This window comes from Thalassophryne amazonica, chromosome 3 (genome assembly GCF_902500255.1).
Source record: "Thalassophryne amazonica chromosome 3, fThaAma1.1, whole genome shotgun sequence".
NCBI lineage: Eukaryota > Metazoa > Chordata > Actinopteri > Batrachoidiformes > Batrachoididae > Thalassophryne > Thalassophryne amazonica.
The window spans coordinates 119,629,438-119,656,049 of NC_047105.1; the positions used below are offsets into that span (position 1 = coordinate 119,629,438).

At 39.0% G+C, this 26,612-nt stretch overlaps 1 protein-coding gene across 2 annotated transcripts in view; it reads left to right on the plus strand.

Annotated features, from left to right (window-relative positions):
* The window catches only part of cldn19 (claudin 19), a 38,921-nt gene extending 13,010 nt beyond the window's left edge, over positions 1-25,911 (plus strand). The window contains exons 2-5 of one of the 2 annotated variants that reach the window (XM_034167382.1): positions 8,941-9,105; positions 9,400-9,484; positions 12,069-12,215; positions 25,038-25,911. In XM_034167382.1, coding sequence (XP_034023273.1) covers positions 8,941-9,105; positions 9,400-9,484; positions 12,069-12,215; positions 25,038-25,086 — 446 coding nt within the window. In that variant the 3' untranslated portion in view covers positions 25,087-25,911. Of the gene's footprint in view, positions 1-8,940; positions 9,106-9,399; positions 9,485-12,068; positions 12,216-24,518 lie in introns of both variants that reach the window. The other variant, XM_034167383.1, reaches the window with a different exon arrangement.
* Positions 25,912-26,612: the final 701 nt, after the last annotated feature.

A 26,612-nucleotide genomic window follows, 5' to 3' on the forward strand; every position in this document is an offset into this window, starting at 1 on the left:
ATCAGAAATTTCAGTTAAATATATCATTTATCACGCAAACACAGTGATATTTGAGAACGGACAATGGATAAGCCAAAATACAACAATTTAATGTTGTGAATGTGCACAATGGAAAACAAACAAATGCAATTTTGGAACAATAGTCAATAATACAAAGGTGACGTGTGGGCAGGTTCGAGGATAGAAGACGCCTGTCCAGAGAAGAGCCGGGTCCCACGCGATTTCCACTGCCAGCGGATGTGGAGCACAACGGAGCCGCCAAGTCCTGAGTCCCCAGGTGGCCACCGTCTCCAGCCGTCAGATCTGGTACTGCTGGCAGGAAACAAAGACAGTTTATGGTGGGTGTGTGCACTCCCAGCAAACAATCAGCACAGATTCCTCTTGGTGGAAAAACCTCCACCTCCTAATCTCAATTCTCTCGGAGCTCGTGCAGATCCTGATGTCACACTAAACAGAGACTGGAATGAGGAGCGGAGATACGCCAACTCCCCAAACACAGCTACGTACTCGTAGTGTACAAGAGGTACGTCTGCAAACTCAGAATTAATTTCAGTCAAGCACAGAAGTAAAGACGTTACAACTGTATGGCACCAAAAAGGCTGAGATGTTTACCTGATGGGTAGAACAATTTCTCGGCAGGGAGGTGGAGTTGCTGCCCGGCTTTTATGGGATGAGGTGATTGTTGCTGATGACTGACAGCTGTCACTCCCAGCTGATCCTGAGGGTTGACTGCGCCCTCTCGTGCCTGAAGCCCACACTTCAGGCAGGGCGCCCTCTGGTGGTGGGTCAGCAGTACCTCCTCTAAAGCGGCCCACACAACACTGAATCCATGATGTTGAACAATCTTTGTTTTCAGGTCATTTGAGAGTTGTTTAGAGGCTCCCATGTTGCCACTCATTAGAAGAGATGCAAAGAGGGGAAACATTTGCAAATGACCACCTTAAATACACTTTGTCATGATTGGATTCACCTGTAGAAGGAGGTCAAGGGTCAATGAGCTTACCAAACCAATTTTGTGTTCCAATAATTAGTGCTAAATGTATTCAAATCAATAAAATGACAAGGGTGCCCAAATTTATGCACCTGCCTAATTTTGTTTAAATAATTATTGCACACTTTCTGTAAATACTAGAAACTTCTTTTCACTTCTCAAATATCAGTGTGTTCATCTGCTATATGATATATTTAACTGAAATTTCTGATCCAGACAGCCAATGATTTATGAAGGAAAATCATGAAAATTATCAGGGGTGCCCAAACTTTTGCATACAACTGTAACTATGTGTAGCATGTTTTTGCTTTGGGGTTACATGGCAATCATCTGGTGGAATAAATCTTTGAGTTTGTCGAATTTGATGGCTTTATATGTCTAATCTTAAACTGTTGTGATAACTGGGAGACCACCCTGCCTTCTTTAGGGAAAATGACTGGAGGTCTGTGGAAAACATTTTGTCACATGTTCTTGCTTTGAAGTGGATTGGAAGAGGGTTCAAACTGTTAAAATATGACTCTTGTTGTATAGTTTTTGAGTGGGCAAACATCTGGTACATCTGAAATGACCTCACAATGGGACCTCACAGTCCCCACGCGCACATACATAACTCATTGAAAGCTTGAAGCTTGCACTGCCAACCTTGGCCCGACAAAGAGAGCATGCTTACAGTTACTCCTTCAAACAATCTTCTGGTTTGTGACTGACTGAACTGGTCAGCATGGTGTCATTTAACCCGGTTGTAAGCCTCGATCAGGCAGAAGAAAAGATGAATGTCTGGAGAAGATGAAAGAAAAGAAAATCAAATGTCTCTCTTTTGAAAAGTATTAAAATGGCTCTATCAGAAGGACTCACGAGTCAAAGTTCAAAGATTGTTCCACCCTTCTCTGTTGTAGGCCTTTGCACACCAGTGTCTGAAACTGTAAGTTCATTACCCAACCATGAAGGCAATATTGTGTTTTGCTGTCAGAGTGACAATCAAAGAATTTAGCTTTCTTGTCCCCCTGCACAAATGTAACATGAACGGATTTCTAGATTCTATTCTATTCTATGTATCCTCCATTTTCAGGAATATTAATTCCTGAAAATGAAAAGAAATTTGGAGAATCCCTCTTGAGATGTGTGGCAATGTCATCACAAACTACGATCAAAAAGTGGTAACATTTTATTGGCCCACCCTGTATATTTAAGTCCTTTGTGGAGTCCTATTGGTGCCAGTACTTATCCCCAGATTCTGTAGCATGATGTGCATGAGCGCCTATGTCTCTACATGGAGGGGATGCCAAGTGATGCAGTTTATGTCCCCAGCCAGTGCTCTTACCCATTTGCACCTGGGTGGACTGGGATGATACAAATGAAGTGTCTTGTCCAAGCACACAGAAAAGTAGCATGACAAGGACTTGAACCCAGATCTACGCATTTGTAGCCGATCTCTTAACCCTGGGTGGCTTGGTGGTTAGCACTGTTGGCTCATAGCAAGAAGGTCCTGGGTTTGCTTCCCACCTGTTGCTTTCTGTGTAGACTTTGCATGTTCTCCCCATGTTTGTGTGGGTTCCCTCCAGGTGCTCTGACTTCCTACCACATCCAAAGACATGCAATTGTCTTTGGGTGTGAATGTATTTGTTTGTCTATATGTGGCCCTGCGACATACTGGCATCCTGACTGGGGTATACCCTGCCTCACACCCTATGACTGCTGGAATGGGTTCCTGCCCCCTGTGACCCTTGATTGGAGTAAGCGTTTGAAGATGAATGAGTGAGTGAGTGAATGTGTCTATATTAGTGCAGCAGATAACCAAAACAATTGTTCAGTTATATTCTAAATATTCTAAATTAACTTACTGGGGTCAAAATTTAAAAATTCTCCAATCATGTTGAAAACTATACCACACTATGTGTGTGATCATAAGGATTTTAAAATGGTATAGTTTCAACTCTCTATGACAGAATGCTCAGGAGTTATGGGGTAAAAACAGCAAAAATTATGACAAAGGTCAATTTCAGTTTGTACAGGGGTGAAAAGTTAAAGTTACTTCAATTGTGGTAAAAACTGATGCAATAGGGCGAATAGGATTATAAATGGAATAGTTTTGACTATGTTGAATGCTTGATCTCCAAAGTAAAAAAAAAAAGGTTGACGTCCATTGGATTCTATGATGTATGACATGATAACTAAGCATGACAGATGGTGCAAAGTGTTCCTTTTTAAAATGCTATTAACTCAACCAATAATTTACATATTTTTTTTTAACAAAATTGGAGCAACTTTAACTTTTGACCCCTGTACAAACTGAAACTGACGTTTGTCACCATGTTTGCTGTTTTTACCCCATAACTCCAGAACATTCAGTCATAGATAGTCCAAACTATACCCTTTTGGAATCTTTATGACCAGACAAATAATGTGATATAACTTTCAACATGATTGCAGCCTTTTTAAATTTTGACCCCTGTGTAATTCATTAGAGGTTAGCTCCAGGATGTCCCCATATCTGAAAATAAACATTAGTTAATTTAGAAAATGTGTGCGAAATTTCATGCTTTTATCAAACTGAACGATTGTTATGGAAATTTTAGCTAAGTTGCACCACTATATGTGTCAGCCCTGTGACTGGCGACTGCATATGTTTTAATTGAGTCTGTACAGACCAGAATTGTGACCGTACGTTTGTAGAGTGGTGTGTTTACACGCAGCTGTAAAGAACTGAAGTTCTAGAATCAGCTGAAAATACATTAAAAAGCTGTAGCTCCGCCCTTTTAACAAAGCCCTCCCAAAATGGTTTCTGAGATTCCACAGTTTTACTCTTTGGTTTCATTTGCTCTTTGTTTGGCCACGAGAGTCATGAAAAATACATTTAAATAAAAATTATTATTATAAAATTATTATTATATTTATAACAACATCAGCTGTTTGTGTGTTGCCAGATTCTAGGCAGTACACCTGCAAAAAAAAAAAAAAAAAAAAAAAAATTCAAGATAATTAATTTTTTTTTTTTTTAGAATACACTAATTTGATGATTGAAAATGAAATCTGACCCACTGATGAAGAAAAATCATCAAACATGACAATTCTCTAGTGGTTGAAACATTTGCTCAATGCTGTATACACAAAATAACATAAGTCTAATTTAGCTCCAGGTCCCACAAAGCTAACATTTGTCCACTTTGGCTGAATTCACAGATAGTGTGTTGTTTGTGTGTGCATGTCCCTTCATGCGTGAATAACACTGTGTATGTTTTTTGTGGCACTTTCGCTGTAACGAGACTGGTCTGATCGTGTTTGAAGCAGTAACATCTGATCGCCGTGGCGACCGCCCCGTGAAAACAGTCTTGCTTTGTGACAATCCTACTGTGCGCGACATGTAAAGCAGGCCCTCCTACGGACGCTTTGCGCGAGACAGAGTTGTGTGTCCATCTGTGTCTCTTCCACCTACACTAATTATTGTGCGTGTGTGCGTTCTGTACGGCTGTGTGTGTAACTATGTTCCTCCCACTGAGTTATGTGCGTGCTGAGGCCTTTGTGGGCTGCCCATCAGAACACACTGTGGAACACTTTAATGACCCACACACTCAATTAATAAATTATTATTATTATTTTGGACTTACTTGAAAAAGTTATGTCAAGTGGTTCTACGCAACTGTGTTAAGTAATTCTGAAGAAACTTTTTTTTATTACTGTAGCAGCCAAATATGTTGCTGCAGCCAATGTGTAATGTTTTTTTGTACACTGGGTGTCACTATGCATTGCACAGATGTTTCGTTGGGAAGCACACTGCTGTGGTTCGGTGCTGACAACAGAAGGGCCAAAGGCTTTGACTTTGTTGCAGGAGCCCAGTCTACTGAGATGTTTAAACCCAGGAATGACCTGGCTGATGTGCTAAGGTGGAATTAGACTAGTTACCATCAGCTTGTTACATCCGACAAGGACACAATAAAATCAACCGCATTTATTTATTTAATTGTCTCTCTGTCTGTTAGCAGGATTATGTCAAGACTACTGTATGGATTTTGATGACCTTATCACCACAGATACATATTAGGCCATGGAAGAACCCATTAAATTTTGGAGGTGATCTGGATCTGGATCTAGATTCTGGATCAAAATTTCACTTTATTTAGGCTTTGAAGGATTACATCAAAACTACTTCACAGATTCTCACCACATTTGCACCACAGATAGATATTAGGGCATGGAAGACTCCAATGACTTTTGGAAGTAATCTGGATCTGGACACAGATTCTGGATCAAAATTTCACTTTATATGGGTTTTGACGGATTATGTCAAGACTACTGTATGGATTTTGATGACCTTATCACCACAGATACATATTAGGCCATGGAAGAACCCATTCAATTTTGGAGGTGATCTGGATCTGGATCTAGATTCTGGATCAAAATTTCACTTTATTTAGGCTTTGAAGGATTACATCAAAACTACTTCACAGATTCTCACCACATTTGCACCACAGATAGATATTAGGGCATGGAAGACTCCAATGACTTTTGGAAGTAATCTGGATCTGGACACAGATTCTGGATCAAAATTTCACTTTATATGGGTTTTGACGGATTATGTCAAGACTACTGTATGGATTTTGATGACCTTATCACCACAGATACATATTAGGCCATGGAAGAACCCATTAAATTTTGGAGGTGATCTGGATCTGGATCTAGATTCTGGATCAAAATTTCACTTTATTTAGGCTTTGAAGGATTACATCAAAACTACTTCACAGATTCTCACCACATTTGCACCACAGATAGATATTAGGGCATGGAAGACTCCACTCAATTTTGGAAGCAATCTGGATCTGGACACAGATTCTGGATCAAAATTTCATTTTATATGGGTTTTGACGGATTATGTCAAGACTACTGTATGGATTTTCATGACCTTATCACCACAGATACATATTAGGCCATGGAAGAACCCATTAAATTTTGGAGGTGATCTGGGTCTGGTTCTAGATTCTGGATCAAGATTTCACTTTATAGAAGTTTTGACAGATTATGTCAAGACTACTATATGGATTTTCATGACCTTATCACCACAAATACATATTAGGCCATGGAAGAACCCATTAAATTTTGGAGGTGATCTGGGTCTGGTTCTAGATTCTGGATCAAGATTTCACTTTATTTAGGCTTTGAAGGATAACATCAAAACTACTTCACAGATTCTCACCAGATTTGCACCACATATAGATATTAGGGCATGGAAGACTCCATTGAATTTTGGAAGTGATCTGGATACAGATTCTGGATCAAGATTTCTTTTTATTTAGGCTTTGAAGGATAACATCAAAACTACTTCACAGATTCTCACCAAATTTGCACCACAGATAGATATTAGGAGATGGAAGACTCCACTGAATTCTGGAAGTAATCTGGATCTGGACACAGATTCTGGATCAAAATTTCACTTTATATAGGTTTTGACAGATTATGTCAAGACTACTGTATGGATTTTAATGACCTTATCACCACAGATACATATTAGGCCATGGAAGAACCCATTCAATTTTGGAGGTGATCTGGGTCTGGTTCTAGATTCTGGATCAAGATTTCACTTTATTTAGGCTTTGAAGGATAACATCAAAACTACTTCACAGATTCTCACCAAATTTGCACCACAGATAGATATTAGGGCATGGAAGACTCCACTCAATTTTGGAAGTGATCTGGATACAGATTCTGGATCAAGATTTCATTTTATTTAGGCTTTGAAGGATTACATCAAAACTACTTCACAGATTCTCACCAAATTTGCACCACAGATAGATAGGAGATGGAAGACCACTGAATTTTGGAAGTAATCTGCATCTGGACACAGATTCTGGATCAAAATTTCACTTTATATAGGTTTTGACGGATTATGTCAAGACTACTGTATGGATTTTGATAGCCTTATCACCACAGATACATATTAGGCCATGGAAGAACCCATTAAATTCTGGAGGTGATCTGGATCTGGATCTAGATTCTGGATCAAAATTTCACTTTATTTCGGCTTTGAAGGATTTAATCAAAACTACTTCACAGATTCTCACCAAATTTGCACTACAGATAGATATTAGGGCATGGAAGACTCCACTGAATTTTGGAAGTAATCTGGATCTGGACACGGATTCTGGATAAAAATTTCACTTTATTTAGGCTTTGAAGGATTACATCAAAACTACTTCACAGATTCTCACCAAATTTGCACCACAGATAGATATTAGGGCATGGAAGACTCCACTGAATTTTGGAAGTGATCTGGAGCTGGATACTGATTCTGGATCAAAATATCACTTTATATACGTTTTGAAGGATTATGTCAAGACTACTGTATGGATTTTGATGACATTATCACCACAGATACATATTAGGCCATGGAAGAACCCATTAAATTTTGGAGGTGAGCTGGGTCTGGATCTAGATTCTGGATCAAGATTTCACTTTATTTGGGCTTTAAAGGATTACATCAAAATTACTTCACAGATTCTCACCAAATTTGCACCACAGATAGACACTGGGGCATGGAAGATTCCACTGAATTTTGGAAGTGATCTGGATCTGGATCCGGATTCTGAATCAAAATTTCACTTTATATAGGCTTTGAAGGATTATGTCAAAACTACTTCATGGATTCTCACCAGATTTGTACCACAGATAGATATTGGGGCATGGAAGACTCCACTGAATTTTGGAGGTGATCCAAATCTGGATTGGTGAATGTCAGAAATTTCCATTTGCTCTTGCTGTTTAATAAGCCCACGGACATATTCTTTGCATTTAAAGGTAATACTTTATTGCAGTAATTAAGGGCTTAAAATCCATATAACAATGAAACAGCATGACAGTCATGCCTTTGTTGGCTGTAGCAATATATTTAGCTGCTACAACTTTTGACAGTAACTGCTTCCGTAGTGTGCGGTTGCCATTCTCGCAGCCAGAGGTGACATACTTTTTATATCAATAACTCATTGAAAACAGTGGAACATCCAGCTTTCTGTCTGCCACTTGCAGCCAACATGTGAGTGCAGTGTCCACTCTAAAAACAATTTGCATGGATCCAAGTCTACTACTGAGTAAATGTCAAGACTAACTCGAGTTTAGCAAAACATTTAGCAAAGTAATTTAGGACAACTGGATCAGACATTTAGGAATTGCTTTGTCATCTACAATATTAATTAAGTTGAACACACTTAATTAAAAGGTTTTATTGTTCTTAAATAGTCAAATTATTTGAGTTATCCTAGGTCTTTATTTTACTTCCATTCTACTCAGAAATGTCCATACAAATTGTCATCTTACTGTAATTTTTGGAGTATTAGTAGCCAAATCTGACTTTTGTCCGAACATCTTGTGATAAGTTACCAATTTGCTAAAATATACACACACTTGTTATGTTATGTTATGTATGTTATGTTATGAGGTGTTTCATCAGCTGCTTTTTTCATTCTGAAGACACTCTTCAATTTAAGCTATAGACATGATCCCAATGAATCATTTTTAGTGTATTAAAGGGAAAAAATCTAGTGTTATACTCAAGAATGTTGGGTCAACTAAACAAAAAACCATTGAGTTAATTTGTCAAAACGCATTATTTTGTTGAAACAACACAACAGACTCAATTACACTTAGAAAACATACATTTGTTGAGTAAATCCAATGAAATAGGATTCTTTAAAAGTACTGACATTTAATTTTTTGGGTGCAAAGTGAACAGAAAAACTGGAAACAGAACAGGAAAATGCTGTCCGTAGCAAGCCTTCCAGCAAAAACGCACGTGGTCTCCCATCATTTGAGGCATGTGCAGCTTCGTTTCTATGTAATTACTGTTTTTATATCTGATGCAGACTCTTTTCTCCTCTGTTCCCCCTCCGCTCTGCTGTATCTCCCCTCATACTTGTCTTATCTGTCTGTACTCTGCCTTCTCCTCCTCTTCCTCTGATATCTAGTCCACATCCAGACGTGCCGGGCCATGATGGTGGTGTCCGTACTCCTGGGCTTTATCGGAATCATCATCAGCGTGGTGGGCATGAAGTGCACTAAAGTGGGCGATAACAACCCAGCCACCAAGACGCGCATCGCTGTGACAGGAGGAGCGCTATTCCTGCTAGCAGGTTTGATTTAAATAACAACCTCACACTCTTTATTATTAAATGTATAAAGAAAAAGCTATGAAGTTGTTTGTACAGTTAGGCTTTGATATGTTTAGAGTGCTCTGATGGTTTTCTAGCTAGAAGCTCTCACTCTTCTAGGTAATTAGCATCCTTGTTGTAAACAGGAAGTGGTCATTTTGGAGGCATTAGTTGTCTCTAACATAAGCTACAAGCCCAGTGAAGGAATTCAGTTAAAGGAACACAGTTTAGTTGAAGTTGTGTATCAAATGTTTATCGTGCCCACTGTAATTACAGGTCTTTGCACACTGGTCTCTGTGTCCTGGTATGCCACGCAGGTGTCCTATCAGTTCTTCAACCCCAATACGCCGCCCAATGCTAGGTAGGGCAATTACTGTTTGGATTTTGGAATTTAGCAAAATTATCTGCTGCCATCATAGGTCAATTAGTCAGCACTGAGCTGTGTGTGCATTTAACCAATATGGGCTTGAGTATGGCAATGTTGCCAGGTTGACTTCTTATAAGTGATGGCTTTTGCATTTTTTAATGTGAAGTAATTTTGGCAGTCATGAGATGCACTTTTCTGAGCTTTTTCTCCCAAAATGGAGTTGATTGTTCTGCATTTGTTTCTTTTATTCTCTGAATGTCAAATACAGTCCTGCTCAGCACCACTGGGGCACCTTCATTTTAAGTACAGAATTTAACAGAGGTGGGACGACATCACTGTCAAGTCATTCTCAAGTCATCAATCAGCAAGTCTCAAGTCAGCTTGCAAACAATTGGTGGTCATTATGACTTGAGACTTGACTTGGGACTTGCTGATTCATGACTTGAGAGTCACTTGATGGTGACTTTGTCCCACCTCTGAAATTTAATATACCTTCACAAATGAATGCAAATAAACCAATTTTGTATAATCAGAATATTTAATAAAATGTCTAAAGTTATTCAGCGACAACAACAAATGCTGTCATATAGTGAAATAAAAATACAGACATAAAACATACACTGAACACAATTATTGCACACGCTTACATTCTTTGATAGATACATGAACAAGTCCAAGTCACTGGATATGTCTGGAACTTCATTTATATCCGTGGTAAAGAAATACAGTTGTCTGCCTTTAGGCTGCTCACCATTTTGTTTAGGGTCACCGCAGCAGGTCCACATCAAGATTTGGCACAAATTTTATGCCAGGTGCCCTTCCTGATACAGCTCCAGTTCTACATGGAGGAACACACACAGCCCATAGTCTTCCCAAACAGCCTCCCAGCCAAGTACTAATCAGGACCTATTCTTCTTATACCCCTATTCCACAGAGTGCCCTTTCTTCCCATTTCATCCCGAAAAGCAAATTAGGGTGTGTTTTGACGCATCACAGTAATTCCTTGATCCATCTTTTGTTAGTCTTGAACAAACTTGGTATATGTAGTAGTTATGGCCATCATCGGCACCAGTTTTGAAATTGGGGTGAAATTTTCGAGCTTTTCAAAAATTTCATCCTGATTCAACAAATCTACATCATTACGCAATCACTTCTGGGTGTTAACAGGTTCAATCATGTAAATAAAGTCCAAGACATATTCAGTAACTTAACTGAAACTGATTATTTACAGGGATTTTACCAAAGGGGCCCATTACTTAATTTATATCAAGTTGTAGACATTTAATTTGAGTTTAAGGAAGATAATTTTAGAAATTTTTATACTGAGAAGCCTGATTTACTTTTTAAATGGCATAAATAAATTAAAATGTGTGAAATACCAAAGGGCTGAATACTTTTGCAAGGCACTGTCTGTCTGTCTGTCTATCTATCTATCTATCTATCTATCTATCTATCTATCTATCTATCTATCTATCTATCTATCTATCTATCTATCTATCTATCTATCTATCTATCTATCTATCTATCTATCTATCTATCTATCTATCTATCTATCTATCTATCTATCTATCTATCTATCTATCTATCTATCTATCTATCTATCTATCTATCTATCTATCTATCTATCTATCTATCTATCTATCTATCTATCTATCTATCTATCTATCTATCTATCTATCTATCTATCTATCTATCTATCTATCTATCTATCTATCTATCTATCTATCTATCTATCTATCTAGCCATAACTCACCTTATTTTATTTGATTTTATTACAGAGTCTTCAGTTACAGAATGTTTCAATGGGTTTTATATTGATTCCTGCAACATCCTGTGTCTCTGAAACATTAAATAAAATAGCAAGAATTCCAGTGCCAGAGACGTAGTCCCACAGTTAGAAACATTAACCCAGCATGCTGACTTCTTTTTCATCTTTGGTGTGCAAATTAGGTCTGCATTTTTTTTTTTTTTTTTTTTTTTAACAATACACTTAAAAAACAGTAGGACTTGAGACAGGTCACAACATTTGTGAGAAGGACTATATAGTGCAGTGGGCTTCACTTTTGTCTGGGTTTATTCTGTGTCACTGCTACCAGTTTTTTTAATGCATTTGTCAAATATAATATGCAAAATTTACAGAGTCAGATATAGACAGTGGAGTACCATTTTGGGTATTTGTATTTTCTGTTTAGTAAATAAAACTGTTTCACTGACAGCATCTGTCGATATTCTTAAGATTTCTCTCCACGGATTTAAGAGATGCTGTGTAACACCGTTGTATCAAGCTCTTTGAGTTATCGATGACAGCACTTTCTGGCTTTGCACCACTTATCAGCATTGGTACTCCAAAAGAAAAAGAAAAAAGAAAAAAAATAGTTCTTAATAACTAAACTGCATGTGCACAGTCACTGTTCTTTCATCATTTTGTCATATGTTTCTTGATGGAATTTCAACTGGTGTCCCTGAAAAAGATTTTTTTCTCAGGGTAAATACCCTGAATACATAACAGTTAAAAACATAACTCTGATACAAAGCCCATACCGGTTTCCATTCTTGATATATCTTTGTTCCCGTACAGGTACGAGTTTGGCTCCGCCCTTTTTGTGGGGTGGGCAGCAGCCAGTCTGACTGTACTGGGTGGTTCTTTGCTGTGTTGTTCCTGCTCCAAAGAAGAAATACGAGGGCAGCAGTATTACCGCCAATCACAGCCTTCCACAGCAAGGGAGTACGTCTAAACCCCACCCTCTTCCAGCAGCCATCCAGTCAGAGAGCAGAGGACACGCTTATTGCCACTCCCTTTTTGCTCAAATGATGTCTGCAAACAAACAAACAAACAAACAATAAATCACTATATAATTAAATATATTGTACAAAAAAAAAAAAAAATTAAAAAGAGATCACCTTATACTACACACTGCACATAAAATTATGTACTTACACACTGGCACACATATGCACTTGTACAACGCACTACCTGCTAAAGGCCAGTAGGTTGTACTAATGTCTGCTAAAATAGTATTTTGATAATGTATACATTTACGAGCAGTGTACCTAGGTAGGAACGCCCTGGTGTGAGATTTTGCAGTCCTTTGTTATATACACCAAGCCTCAACCTCCGCCGTTCACAAATGAAGCCTACACATAAGTGAAAAAGATGCAATTCCTTGAAAGGCCACTTGAGGCTGGCTCCAAAAAGGAGTACATTTCCTTAGAAGCCCATGTTATAATGTCCAAATTTAAAAGAGAAATAAACATTTCTATAGCCTGGTACAAAGGTACAACAATCAGTATGGTGTCTATGGATAGTTTGCCCCCTCCATGACAGCTGTGGTGATGGTGGCGGGAGGGAAGGGGGGTGTAATTCTTTAGTTTAAGATGTTCTAAGCCATAAAGTTATGCATAATTCGGTGCATGTTCGCTTTGCGTGATAGCTAATATGTTCTGTTAGCCAATTCCAGACTTTTCTGGCCATAGAGGCCGCTAACAGTGGCAGTGGACCATCTGTGTGTGTCTTTTTGTGCAGCTAATTGTCCTAATGGATCATCAAAGAAGTCTGTGCACCAATTAAATAATAATTAAATAACATGTAAATTTCGCTCAACATTACCATTGAGTGAAATTTTCACATTATTTAATTGGCTATGTTAATGCAATTAACACAGTGTTAGCAAGTATTGTAGCTTAGCTGATGTTAGTTCCACTCCACAGTAACCCTAACACTCCACCATGAGTGAGGCAATAAACCGGTTATCATGTGTAATACCCACACCAAAGCCACCCAACATTAAAACCATCGGCCAGTCCACAGAAATATGCTTTCATAAAACATCCAAAACAAGCAGTACGGTGGATTAGTGGTTAGCACTGTTGGGTGGGTTTCCCTCCGGGTGCTCTGACTTCCTCCCACATTCAAAGGCATGCAGGTTAGATGGAGGTGACAATTTAAGTATGCACATATGGAGCCCAGTAACCCAAGCTAGCAGTACACCAAATTTGGTGTAGATAGGATCAAAGCTAGATTTCTGTAAGCATCACATGTGCACATGCAGTGCATTTAAACACAGCTGGTACAGTTTGCAGGAACAAAAACCCTCATAAGCACTGAAGTGGTGCATCCTTAAAAGGACCAGGGCCTGGTTTCATAAAGCAGTCTAATCTTGTTTCGTCACGTAAACTCACTTATTTGACTAATTTTTTTATGTTAGTCACTGCACAAAGCGTTTAGTCCACTAACGTTTTGCATTATCCGACTAAAGTTTTTAGCCTTGTATAGAGAAGGCTAATTTTATTTTAGTCAAAAAGCTTGTGTCTTACCTCAAAAACCGGCAGCTACCATGTACCACCACTTGATGGAAGACTCAAGAGCACCCTACGTTGCTCGTATTCCTCCAAAAGGAGAGCTTCCTTCGCTTTTGGACATGGTTGCAGCAGACGACTGTCATGATGTGTTTGTGACAGTTCTCACATTAGCCACCAGGTGTCGCTGTTACGCTGAGCAGTGTTGTGTACACAAAAAGGCTTGATAGAAGTGTAGAAGAAGAACTGCTAGGCTAAGAGCTAAGCACGTCGTTCTGCAGTTCGTATGTGTCTGTAAATGTTAGTAAAGCCAGTTAATGAAACAAAGTCTGGATAGTTCATGAGAAGAACCAATCTGCAAGTAAACAAAACCATTGCGCACTTGAGGCATTTCTTGGCAATGGCACTCGCGAGGTCATTATGCCCATGAAAATCGTTGAGTAATCTACAGTACGATGCCGAATCTACAAGTTTAGCTGTTGATGTGAAACGATGATCAGATGGATAAAGTTGGGTGACTGACTGCAGTTGACAAAGTTTAATAGACTAAAAGCTTAGACTGCTTAATGAAACGGGGCCCTGATGGCTTAATATATGGCTTATATATTAATATATAGCACCGTTATACAACCCCAATTACAACGAAGTTGGGACATTGTGTAAAATGTAAATTAAAACAGAACACTATGATCTGCAAATCCTCTTCAACCTATACTGAATTGAATACACCAAAAAGACAAGATATTTAATCGTCAAACTGATAATTTATTGTTTTTGTGCAAATATTTGCTCATTTTGAAATGGATGCCTGCAACACGTTTCAAAAAAGCTGTGACAGTGGTATGTTTACCACCGTGTTACATCACCTTTCCTTCTAACAACACTCAATAAGCATTTGGGAACTGAGGACACTCATGATTGGGTATAAAAGGAGCATCCCCAAAAGTCTCAGCTGTTCACAAGCAAAGATGGAGTGAGGATCACCACTTTGTGAACAACTGCATGAAAAAATAGTCCAGTAGTTTAAGAATAATGTTTCTCATCATTCAATTGAGATGAATGTTGATGGCTGATCTACACTCATCAAAAATATAAACGCAACACTTTTGGTTTTGCTCCCATTTTGTATGAGATGAACTCAAAGATCTAAAACTTTTTCCACATACACAATATCATCATTTTCCTCAAATATTGTTCACAAACCAGTCTAAATCTGTGATAGTGAGCACTTCTCCTTTGCTGAGATAATCCATCCCACCTCACAGGTGTGCCATATCAAGATGCTGATTAGACACCATGATTAGTGCACAGGTGTGCCTTAGACTGTCCACAATAAAAGGCCACTCTGAAAGGTGCAGTTTTATCACACAGCACAATGCCACAGATGTCGCAAGATTTGAGGGAGCGTGCAATTGGCATGCTGACAGCAGGAATGTCAACCAGAGCTGTTTCTCGTGTATTGAATGTTCATTTCTCTACCATAAGCCGTCTCCAAAGGCGTTTCAGAGAATTTGGCAGTACATCCAACCAGCCTCACAACCGCAGACCACGTGTAACCACACCAGCCCAGGACCTCCACATCCAGCATGTTCACCTCCAAGATCGTCTGAGACCATCCACTCGGACAGCTGCTGAAACAATCGGTTTGCATAACCAAAGAATTTCTGCACAAACTGTCAGAAACCGTCTCAGGGAAGCTCATCTGCATGCTTGTCGTCCTCATCGGGGTCTCGACCTGACTCCAGTTCGTCGTCGTAATCCACTTGAGTGGGCAAATGCTCACATTCGCTGGCGTTTGGCATGTTGGAGAGGTGTTCTATTCACGGTTGAATCCCGGTTCACACTGTCCAGGGCAGATGGCAGACAACGTGTGTGGCGTCGTGTGGGTGAGCGGTTTTCTGATGTCAATGTTGTGGATCGAGTGACCCATGGTGGCGGTTTGGTTATAGTATGGGCAGGCGTCTGTTAAGGATGAAGAACACAGGTGCATTTTATTGATGGCATTTTGAATGTACAGAGATACTGTGACGAGATCCCGAGGCCCATTGTTGTGCCATACATCCAAGAACATCACCTCATGTTGCAGCAGGATAATGCACGGCCCCATGTTGCAAGGATCTATACACAATTCTTGGAAGTTGAAAATGTCCCAGTTCTTGCATGGCCGGCATACTCACCGGACATGTCACCCATTGAGCATGTTTGGGATGCTCTGGACCGGTGTATACGACAGCGTGTACCAGTTCCTGCCAATATCCAGCAACTTCGCACAGCCATTGAAGAGGAGTGGACCAACATTCCACAGGCCACAATTGACAACCTGATCAACTCTATGCGAAGGAGATGTGTTGCACTGCATGAGGCAAATGGTGGTCACACCAGATACTGACTGGTATCCCCCCCCCCAATAAAACAAAACTGCACCTTTCAGAGTGGCCTTTTATTGTGGACAGTCTAAGGCACACCTGTGTACTAATCATGGTGTCTAATCAGCATCTTGGTATGGCACACCTGTGAGGTGGGATGGATTATCTCAGCAAAGGAGAAGTGCTCACTATCACAGATTTAGACTGGTTTGTGAACAATATTTGAGGGAAATGGTGATATTGTGTATGTGGAAAAAGTTTTAGATCTTTGAGTTCATCTCATACAAAATGGGAGCAAAACCAAAAGTGTTGTGTTTATATTTTTGTTGAGTATATCTGCTACAGAGCAGATATATCAGCCATCTAGTGATGTCGACCTGTTAGCTGCGAGCTGTGTATAGAGGCTGTGGCTACAACCGGCCACAACCTGCACACAGTATCTACTTATGGACTTATGGAATTGCAAGGAATTTAGGGAGTCCATCATCTACAGTCCATAATATAATCAGAAAATTCAGAGAATCTGGAGAACTTTCTACATGTAAGCAGCAAGGCCGAAAACCAACACTGAATGTCCTTGACATTTGATCCCTCAGGTGGCACTGCATTACAAACCGACATCATTGTGTAAAGGATCTTACTGCGTGGGCTCAGGAACACTTCAGAAAACCACTGTCAGTTAACACAGTTCGTCGCTACATCTACAAGTGCAAGTTAAAACTCTACCATGCAAAGCGAAAGCCATACATCAACAACATCCAGAAATGTCGCTGCCTTCTCTGGGCCCGAGTTCATTTGAAATGGACAGACACAAAGTGGAAAAGTGTGCTGTAGTCTGATGAGTCCACATTTCAAATTGTTTTTGGAAATCATGGACGTCATGTCCTCCGGACAAAAGAGGAAAAAGACCATCCAGATTGTTACCAGCACAAAGTTCAAAAGCCAGCATCTGTGATGGTACGGGTGTGTGTTAGTGCCCATGACATGGGCAACTTACACATCTGTGATGACACCATCAATGCTGAAAGGTACATCCAGGTTTTGGAGCAATACATGCTGCCATCCAAGCAACGTCTTTTTCAGGGATGTCCCTGATTTTTTCTGCAAGACAATGCCAAGCCATATTCTGCACGTGTTACAACAGCGTCGCTTCATAGTAAAAGACTGTAGGTACTAGACTGGCCTGCCTGCAGTCCAGACCTGTCACCCATTGAAAATATGTGGCACATGAAGCACAGAATACAACAATGGAGACCTCGGACTGTTGAACAACTGAAGTTGTACATCAAGCAAGAATGGGAAAGAATTCCACCTACAAAGCTTCAACAGTTAGTGTCTTCAGCTTCCAAATGCTTATTTAGTGTTGTTAGAAGGAAAGGTGATGTAGCACAGTGGTAAACATACCACTGTCCCAGCTTTTTTGAAATGTGTTGCAGGCATCCATTTCAAAATGAGCAAATATTTGCACAAAAACAATAACGTTTATCAGTTTGAACATTAAATATCTTGTCTTTGTGGTGTATTCAATTGAATATAGATTGAAGAGGATTTGCAAATCATTGTATTCTGTTTTTATTTACATTTTACACAACGTCCCAACTTCATTGGAATCTGGGTTCTACATTATCAGTCTTGTTGAATGTTATATAATATATGTTAGTGTCTGAGTGAAAAAAACCTCTCAGAATTATTAAACATTTTCATATTTTTCACATTTAATTTCATTCATAGTATATGCTAATTATTTAATTTAAACTATCCACCTTCAGTTCATTCAAATGTGGATTTGGGGTCACCTTAAACACTTAATTGATGAGATTTATTTAATAAAAGATGTTTAGAAAAAAATGTGTGGGTAACCCTTCAGGACTGCACTTTAAAAAAAGACAAAAGAAAAAAAAAAAGTCTTTCATACTCCCTGAAATGTCAAAGGATATTGAATGGATATGCTGAGATAAGGCTTTGATGTTTCTTGTGCGGTGATGTATGGACTGCCCTGAGGACACATTTGTCAAAGATAAAGGGTCAGACTATTCCAGAATCAATCTTTCATCTGTGGAGCATGCATGATATCGTGATGTAAAGGTGAAGTCAAGATGATATGGAGTAGAGCAGCGACATCAGTAATATGTCAGGTACCACAAGCTGCCACAATTTAGATCGTCTTGAAGAAACAACATCCTGGTGCCACCTAAGTGGGACACCTCTTCCAGTCTTTTATCCCTGCTCCATATGATGAAAAGACAAACTTCATGGATGATTTTCTTTATAACTGTGGTAATTCCTTAAGACAAGCTTTTAGATGTGAATTTGACAGATATGGTGTTTATATACTTTCTACCACATTTGTCCTGTATAATACATAGATTTTTTATGCATACCTCCAAAGAGATTCCAAAGTATCCTTCAATCCTGTCTGAAGAGGCCTAGTATTTTCCTTGATGCAGCACTATGCATGATATTCTCCAAACTATTATTCTCAGAGTGAACTGCAGCTTAAATGTCCTTCCCTTATATAATGAAGCATTACATTAGAAAGTGAAAGAAAGTCAATATTTCTCCTAACAGAAAATGAACTGACATGATCAGCTGGAAAGTCCAAACAGATAGGGATGGGTGTTTATTCTTGAAGGGGCACTTATCAATATGACCATGAGAAGGATCATGTGATCATGTGGAGTGTTTTTCCTGCATGAGTTACTTAAGAGAAAAGTATGACTGTAGAAATCTACAACATAACTACACTCTATGAAATAAAAGTTAAAGTAACTTTTTCCACATAACATTGTCAATTAAGTGCAAAAAAAAATTGTAGTTGAAATTAATTAAATCAAATGAAACATTATTACTTAAATCCCTAAAATTAACAATTGCAAGTATATTGAACATAATAGTTTTAATTACATTTAAAACCCCTGTGTTTCATTTCTTAGAGTGTATAAATGAAGAGAGAGAGAGAGAGAGAGAGAGAGAGAGAGAGAGAGAGAGAGAGAGAGAGAGAGAGAGAGAGAGAGGTGGAAATTGTAAAAGTATAAATCTATAGAGGGTTTCAATCACATGACCGATTTGCTGCAGGACAGGTGCCGTCTCCATTCTGGATTACAAGGAGGCTGGCGTGTGATAGAAAAATGGAGAGAATGTACGGTTATTACGATGCTTTAAATCCTCGAGATAAAGCTATTTATCGTGATAGATGTGTAGCAGTTGGTTCAGTGGATCCGTATCTTATACCAGATAGTGAATTTAGTGGTGATGTAACGAACTGGCCGACAGTGTCACACTGGGATATTGTGAATTAGGAAGCTGCCGACCAGGTCAGCCTCACCGGCCTCCTGCAGAGTATCACAGCAGAGCTTGAACTCCTAAGCAATTTCTCTCACCAGGTGCTAGAAGGGCAGCTTGCGGATCAGCAGCTCGGTGCTCGAGGACCACAGTGTAAATAAGCATCCGTGTTGGAAGCATTCTTGTGTTATCCTCGGCAGTATTTTTATGTATTCTTATATAATTTTATTGCCGAATAAAATAAAATAAAATTCTGGGAGCAGTGGATTTCTGGTAGCGGCGGATCTCTCTCAGCGCCACGGTGCCGTGAGGCTTCTTCACACCGACGTTGAAGCTTCTGCAATTGTTCGCCAAATGCACGTAGCGTAACACAGCGGCCACGGCGTCGTAATCCAGAATGGCCGCGGGACACAAAATGACGTGACCGATACGTCACATGAAAACCCTCTATAAAGCAAGTTGTGTCTGTGTGTATGTACCTTGCATATCGCTCTGTCAGATTGGCCTCAGCTTTCTGATATGACTTGCACATGGCACAATGATGTGCATCCTTTATTATGAAAATTTTTGGATTTAACTTTCAAATTTTTTTAAGTCATCATCATTGCTTCATCTTGACGTCATCATCATTATTGGCACAAGGCGGACGTTCTCACGCACCAGCTTCGACAAAGATTGTCGACAAAGATGAGTCACTCTGTGCCTTAAACAGATGAATATCTTTAACACATTCATGGGGGAGAGACGGAAGAAATAAATTAAAAAATAAATAATACACAAGCAGTCTGAGAGAAATTTGATCCACAGACACTTCTTGCTTTATTATCACAAGGTGGAATGTTCTCACGCGTCAGCTTCGACAAAGATCGTCAACAAAGCTCCCACTTTTCTATTGGAATACATACTTCCTGGACAAATTACAGACTCCCAAGAACAATGTAGGGATCATAACACCACATGTACAACCCCTGGCAAAAAGTATGGAATCACCGGCCTCGGAGGATGTTCATTCAGTTGTTTAATTTTGTAGGAAAAAAGCAGATCACAGACATGACACAAAACTAAAGTCATTTCAAATGCAAGCAGAGGGAAAAAAATATGGACTCACTCAATTCTGAGGAATAAATTATGGAATCACCCTGTAAATTTTCATCCCCAAAACTAACATCTCATCAAATCAGATCTGCTCATTAGTCTGCATCTAAAAAGGAGTGATCACACCTTGGAGAGCTGTTGCACCAAGTGGACTGACATGAATCACGGCTCCAACATGAGAGATGTCAATTGAAACAAAGGAGAGGATTATCAAACTCTTAGAGGGTAAATCATCACGCAATGTTGCAAAAGATGTTGGTTGTTCACAGTCAGCTGTGTCTAAACTCTGGACCAAATACAAACAACATGGGAAGGTTGTTAAAGGCAAACATACTGGTAGACCAAGGAAGACATCAAAGCGTCAAGACAGAAAACTTAAAGCAATATGTCTCAAAAATTGAAAATGCACAACAAAACAAATGAGGAACGAATGGGAGGAAACTGGAGTCAACGTCTGTGACTGAACTGTAAGAAACCGCCTAAAGGAAATGGGATTTACATACAGAAAAACTAAACGAAAGTCATCATTAACACCTAAACAGAAAAAAACAAGGTTACAATGGGCTAAGGAAAAGCAACCGTGGACTGTGGATGACTAGATGAAAGTCATATTCAGTGATGAATCTCAAATCTGCATTGGGCAAGGTGATGATGCTGGAACTTTTGTTTGGTGCCATTCCAATGAGATTTATAAAGATGACTGCCTGAAGAGAACATGTACATTTCCACAGTCATTGATGATATGGGGCTGCATGTCAGGTAAAGGCACTGGGGAGATGGCTGTCATTACATCATCAATAAATGCACAAGTTTACATTGATATTTTGGACACTTTTCTTATCCCATCAATTGAAAGGATGTTTGGGGATGATGAAATCATTTTTCAAGATGATAATGCATCTTGCCATAGAGCAAAAACTGTGAAAACATTCCTTGCAAAAAGACACATAGGGTCAATGTCATGGCCTGCAAATAGTCCGGATCTTAATCCAATTGAAAATCTTTGGTGGAAGTTGAAGAAAATGGTCCATGACGAGGCTCCAACATGCAAAGCTGATCTGGCAACAGCAATCAGAGAAAGTTGGAGCCAGATTGATGAAGAGTACTGTTTGTCACTCATTGAGTCCATGCCTCAGAGACTGCAAGCTGTTATAAAAGCCAGAAGTGCTTTTTATTTTACAAAATACTAGTGATGTGTTGGAGCGTTCTTTTGTTTTTCATGATTCCATAATTTTTTCCCTCTGCTTGGTCTAAAAAGTAACCGTTACTGACTGCCACAATCTTTTTTTCTTGATTTCTTATCGTGTTTCTTAAAGCCAGAAAGTTGCCATTTGAAATGACTTTAGTTTTGTGTCATGTCTGTGATCTGCTTTTTTTCTACAAAATTAAACAACTGAATGAACATCCTCCGAGGCCGGTGATTCCATAATTTTTTACCAGGGGTTGTATAAGTCACAAGAGCTCCAAACCAGTAAAAATTGATAAATAAATAAATAAATAAATAAAATCTGCAATTTATACCCAGATGCGACTTATATACTGAAAAATCACATGCTTGTTAATAATAATAATAATAATAATAATAATAATAATAATAATATTGATAATAACTATTTATGTAGTGGTTTCCCAGGAATCAACACACTAAACAAAAGAAACTTCAACAATAAATATAAATGCACAAAAAACACAAATTATAAAAGCAAATGAAAAAGGTAATGCAACTTTTTACTGTAGTGTTTCCAATGCTGTGGGTCAACAATCCGTGCTCATCTGCATCAATTAACATCCAGCATGTTGTCCACCACACAGTTATTTGTCCATGTTACTTATTTTTGGTATTTAAAAGTCCTTTTGGCATATGCCACAAAATGAGAGCTTCCTGCAAAGGTCCACTATTCAGTTTTCCATCCATACTCATCTGATGTTTTTTGTTGTCCAAACTGCATCAAATAACATTCAATATGTAGTCCATCCCACATTTATTTGCCCAGCTTGTTTTTTAATTTAAAGTGCTTATGTTCAGTAACAGCACACACTGTGGTGTGCACATGTGCTAGACTTACTTTGTTGGTTATTAAACTTTCCCACTGGGAAAAGCTATGTTAAAAGGTAAGTTCCACATACAGAAAAATATGCAACTAATACTCTAAAAAAATATGGTACTTATATGATAAATCAAATTACACAGTTGCATCACACCTTAAAAATCAGTGAGCAAGTAACTCATTTACTGAAAATGCTGCTGACATCGCTGATTTTTGGGCCTCACAAGAAGTACATTTTCTGAGCATGTCCTGTGCTTTCTGGTTGGAGCTGCACATATGTTTTTACCTCCGTACTTCGTTGTGTACTCACTGTCCACTGTTGCAGTTAGGATGTGTGAAAGCAAAGTCCATGTCACCCGGCAAGTACTGGTTTCTCCATCAGGTAGTCAATGAATGCCCAGACATTTCAAGGTAACAGTAATATGGTCATAATCAGGTAGCTGTTTAGTTCATGGTAGTTAAAGTTAATGAAACAATGTTTAAAACATTCAGCCGAATGCTGCTCATGGAAACAATCTGAACTGCAACAGTGGAGGTGAAATGTGAGAAATGCGTTGTTTGCATGTGATATTAATGCTGTTAATTACATCAACATTGTACTCACACCTATGAAAAAGACATGGTTTGCATAATGTGTTTCATCATGCTCCTTCACCTAACACTGTCACAAATTCATGGACTTACATTTTTCTTGTGTATCCAAACCAGTATTAATTGTGATTTATTTGCAGTTAATATATACCGTACACTTCTGACAAACCATTAATTTCTGATATGCCATAAGATAATATGATACTGAAGAGAGACCATATACTAATATGGCACTCAGTAGAGTGCAGATTCACACATTTGAATAAACTTGATTGTATGACCCACGGTATTTAACATGCCAATTACTCGTTGTTTGTTAGAGTAACACTTAAAGATGCCAAGTGTGGTTGTTTAGGACTGAGAGGTTGTGGCAGTATAGTGCCAAATTGCTTGAATTTCCAGTTTGTTGTTCTTGTTCATGGACCAGTTTGGTGCATGAGTGAAGTTGGGTGGTGAGTGCTTAAAACATTACCAAAACACTTGTTTGTGGCAAGTAATAGTGGCTTTTGCAAGTAGTGGATGCACACCTCAAAATGCCACAAACACACCGTCTGTGTGAAAGGGACTATAAGGTGACTCAGATGAAAAGAAGAACATTTTTATTACGCTTTTCGATCTAACAGTTGCTCAAAGTGCTTTGCATTGATGCCTCACATTGACTTTCCCAGCAAAGGCTGGTACCCAGTGACAGCTGGGTGGACTGAGATGATGTAGATTAAGTGTCTTGTCCAAGGAAACAAACAGGATTCAAACCCAAGTCTACTGACAGACCAACTCCTTATCCATCAAGCTACCTGAGAAGTACCAGTTGTATTGGGAAGCAAAGTCAACTACAACATTTTGGTATGTTTGTGCATGATCCAGTCCATAGGTGTATCAGTACTGAGGACACCAGTGGCTGGAGGAGGCCAAGGGGACTGTTGTAGATAAATGCTTACTTTTGAGAGGTGGTGATGGACTGGCAGAAAAAAAAAAACCCCAATCCATCCCCACCTTTTAAAAATTAATAGATATTTTATGAATATAATTATTAATATATACAAAATGGAACTTGGCTTGAACTCCAGCTTAAAAGCAATTAAATTTTCCACTGATTGATTGAATTAATGGTATGCACACAACATGGCCACGACACACCGGTTCTGCACTGTGCATTGACTTGCACTAGGATTCAGTGCCACACACCCCAAAAACATTTGCACTTCCCTTTAAGCATCTGCCATAAACCTCTGAGAGTTCCCAATATTTCAGAGCTGGTGTGAGAATCTGAGGTCATGATGTGTCTTTTATTTTATTTCCTTTCCTAATCCTTTTTCTTCTCTGACTGTCTTCTTCTCTTCTCTAATTCAGGGCAGAGTTGTTGAGTGAAACTAGTTTCCCTGACTGATCAGACCTGCCTTTTTTTCCAAGGACTGTCCTGAGTTCCAACCACTGCCTTCCCTTTCTCCTGCCTACCTCTTATCTCCCAAATCTGGATCGGTTAGAAAGTCTCATCTTTGCTTTTTCTTTCCTAAATTCCACATCTGATCGTTATTAGTATCAAAGGGGACCAAGATATACGGCCTTCTAGCATTGTGCCTTTTGTGTACATATGGACTCTTAAAGGATACCCATGACCTGACCTTCTCTTTAGGAAATGAGATGACCTCCTTCATTCCAGCCTGCCAACTCTCAGCTACAGCTCCCACACTCCCTTCTCCCTTATTGGCTGAAAGTTAACGAGTTTGCGGTTTCCTTACATTGATTTATGATTTCACTTCTGTCCAATAACATCTGGGTTTTTGTAAATGTGTCTTTTTGGTTATATTTTGCTTGCTGTGACTGTACTTTAACTGAAATGTGTCCTTTTTTTCCCCTTTTGAATTGCAGACCAAATGTAAAAAGTACCCCACCAGAGAAAAGGGAGCAGTACTTGTAGTTTGGGAGAGTCTTCTGGCCTTACCATGGTTTTAGATTCTGTCAACAGGCAAACCCTCTCACTGAGGCATTCAAAACAGACAGAGACACCATTAAGATGAATCCCGAGAGAGATTAACAACAGCAGTTTTTGCAGCAACATAAACTGGGGTCTTTGTTGAAGACTAAACTATTGAGTGTTTCACATATAGTTATTTAAAGGGGATTGATGCAAACATGATCACAGTCTTGTCTGTTTTGTTGACTTTAGGAGAGACAGTCATTCAGGGTATGTTGTTCTATAACATGTTAAAATCCCCGGGTGTATATACCACATATTCTTTTCCCCCTTACATATATAATGTTTTAATACGGTGCCTTATAACATGTATGTTTGTGACTACATGAAGTCTACACTATCCATAGAATGTTCTCGATGCCTTTTTTCCTGTTGGTGTTGAAAATGAATGTGAAGCTATGTTACATTACCACTGGAACAAGCTACAGGAATAAAGCTTCAACATCAACAAACTCTGTATCCACATCGCCTGGACACAAGATATCAACTCATTTTGTTTTGTTTCACACCAACGTGATTTCGTGTGAAGGACGGAATCGTTGTTTTACTGACTCTCACGGATATATTGTACCACATGTATTATTATATATTTTACTAAGGAATGCCGGTTTGCTGAGTGTAAAAGGTTCATTTACTTTTCTGATTCCTGTGTTTATTTACCACGCATATCCTTTCTCTAATATTTACCTTGTTGATGTAGAGTATTGCCTCATTTACAGTATACCACTGTCTGTTTCTTTTGGAATAAACAAGAGACATACAAAAAAGATTTGGCTGTGTTAATTAGTTGTTTCTGTACTTTTCCATCTTTGCCTGACTTTCACCCCCCTCCCGCCCCTTTTTATTTCCTCCTTCACAGCTCAAATACTTCTTTTGCACCCTGTTGTTCAGTAATTGCAGACATGGAATTCCACTTCTGCTCCACTGAACTGTGGCACATTTGCAGAGGCTCACAAATTTGCACAATGTTACAACTGACCACACATCCTGAATCCTCTGTGTTGGCTGATTGTTTTGTTGACTTTATGAGCTTAAGTTATTTGAGAGGGGAGGTGGTTTGTAGTCAATCAAAATTTTACACTCTGGGTGTTGAAACATTTGGTAAACATTTCAAAATTTTGGCTCCTCCTTGTTTTCTGTTTCTAAAAAGCAAAACAAAACAAAACTGTGGCTCAAAAGTGAATATTACTGGCTTTATATCATTGGATTGTCCAGTCCATCAAAATCTGAGATCAGGTGTTATCAGAACCACTTTACATAGCGATAACGAATACATTCCAGGTAGAGTACTTCGAATCCTGGCAGTTCATTGTTACTGCTTTGTATGTTAATCCAACCACCACATGGTGGCACTATAGTTTTGAGAATTGTAGAACAAGTATCTCAGGGCAACATATCACAATCGATGTCTATAACAGAAAACAATGAAAACTGTTTGGTTTTTTGGTTTGTGCTTATTTTGGTCCCGT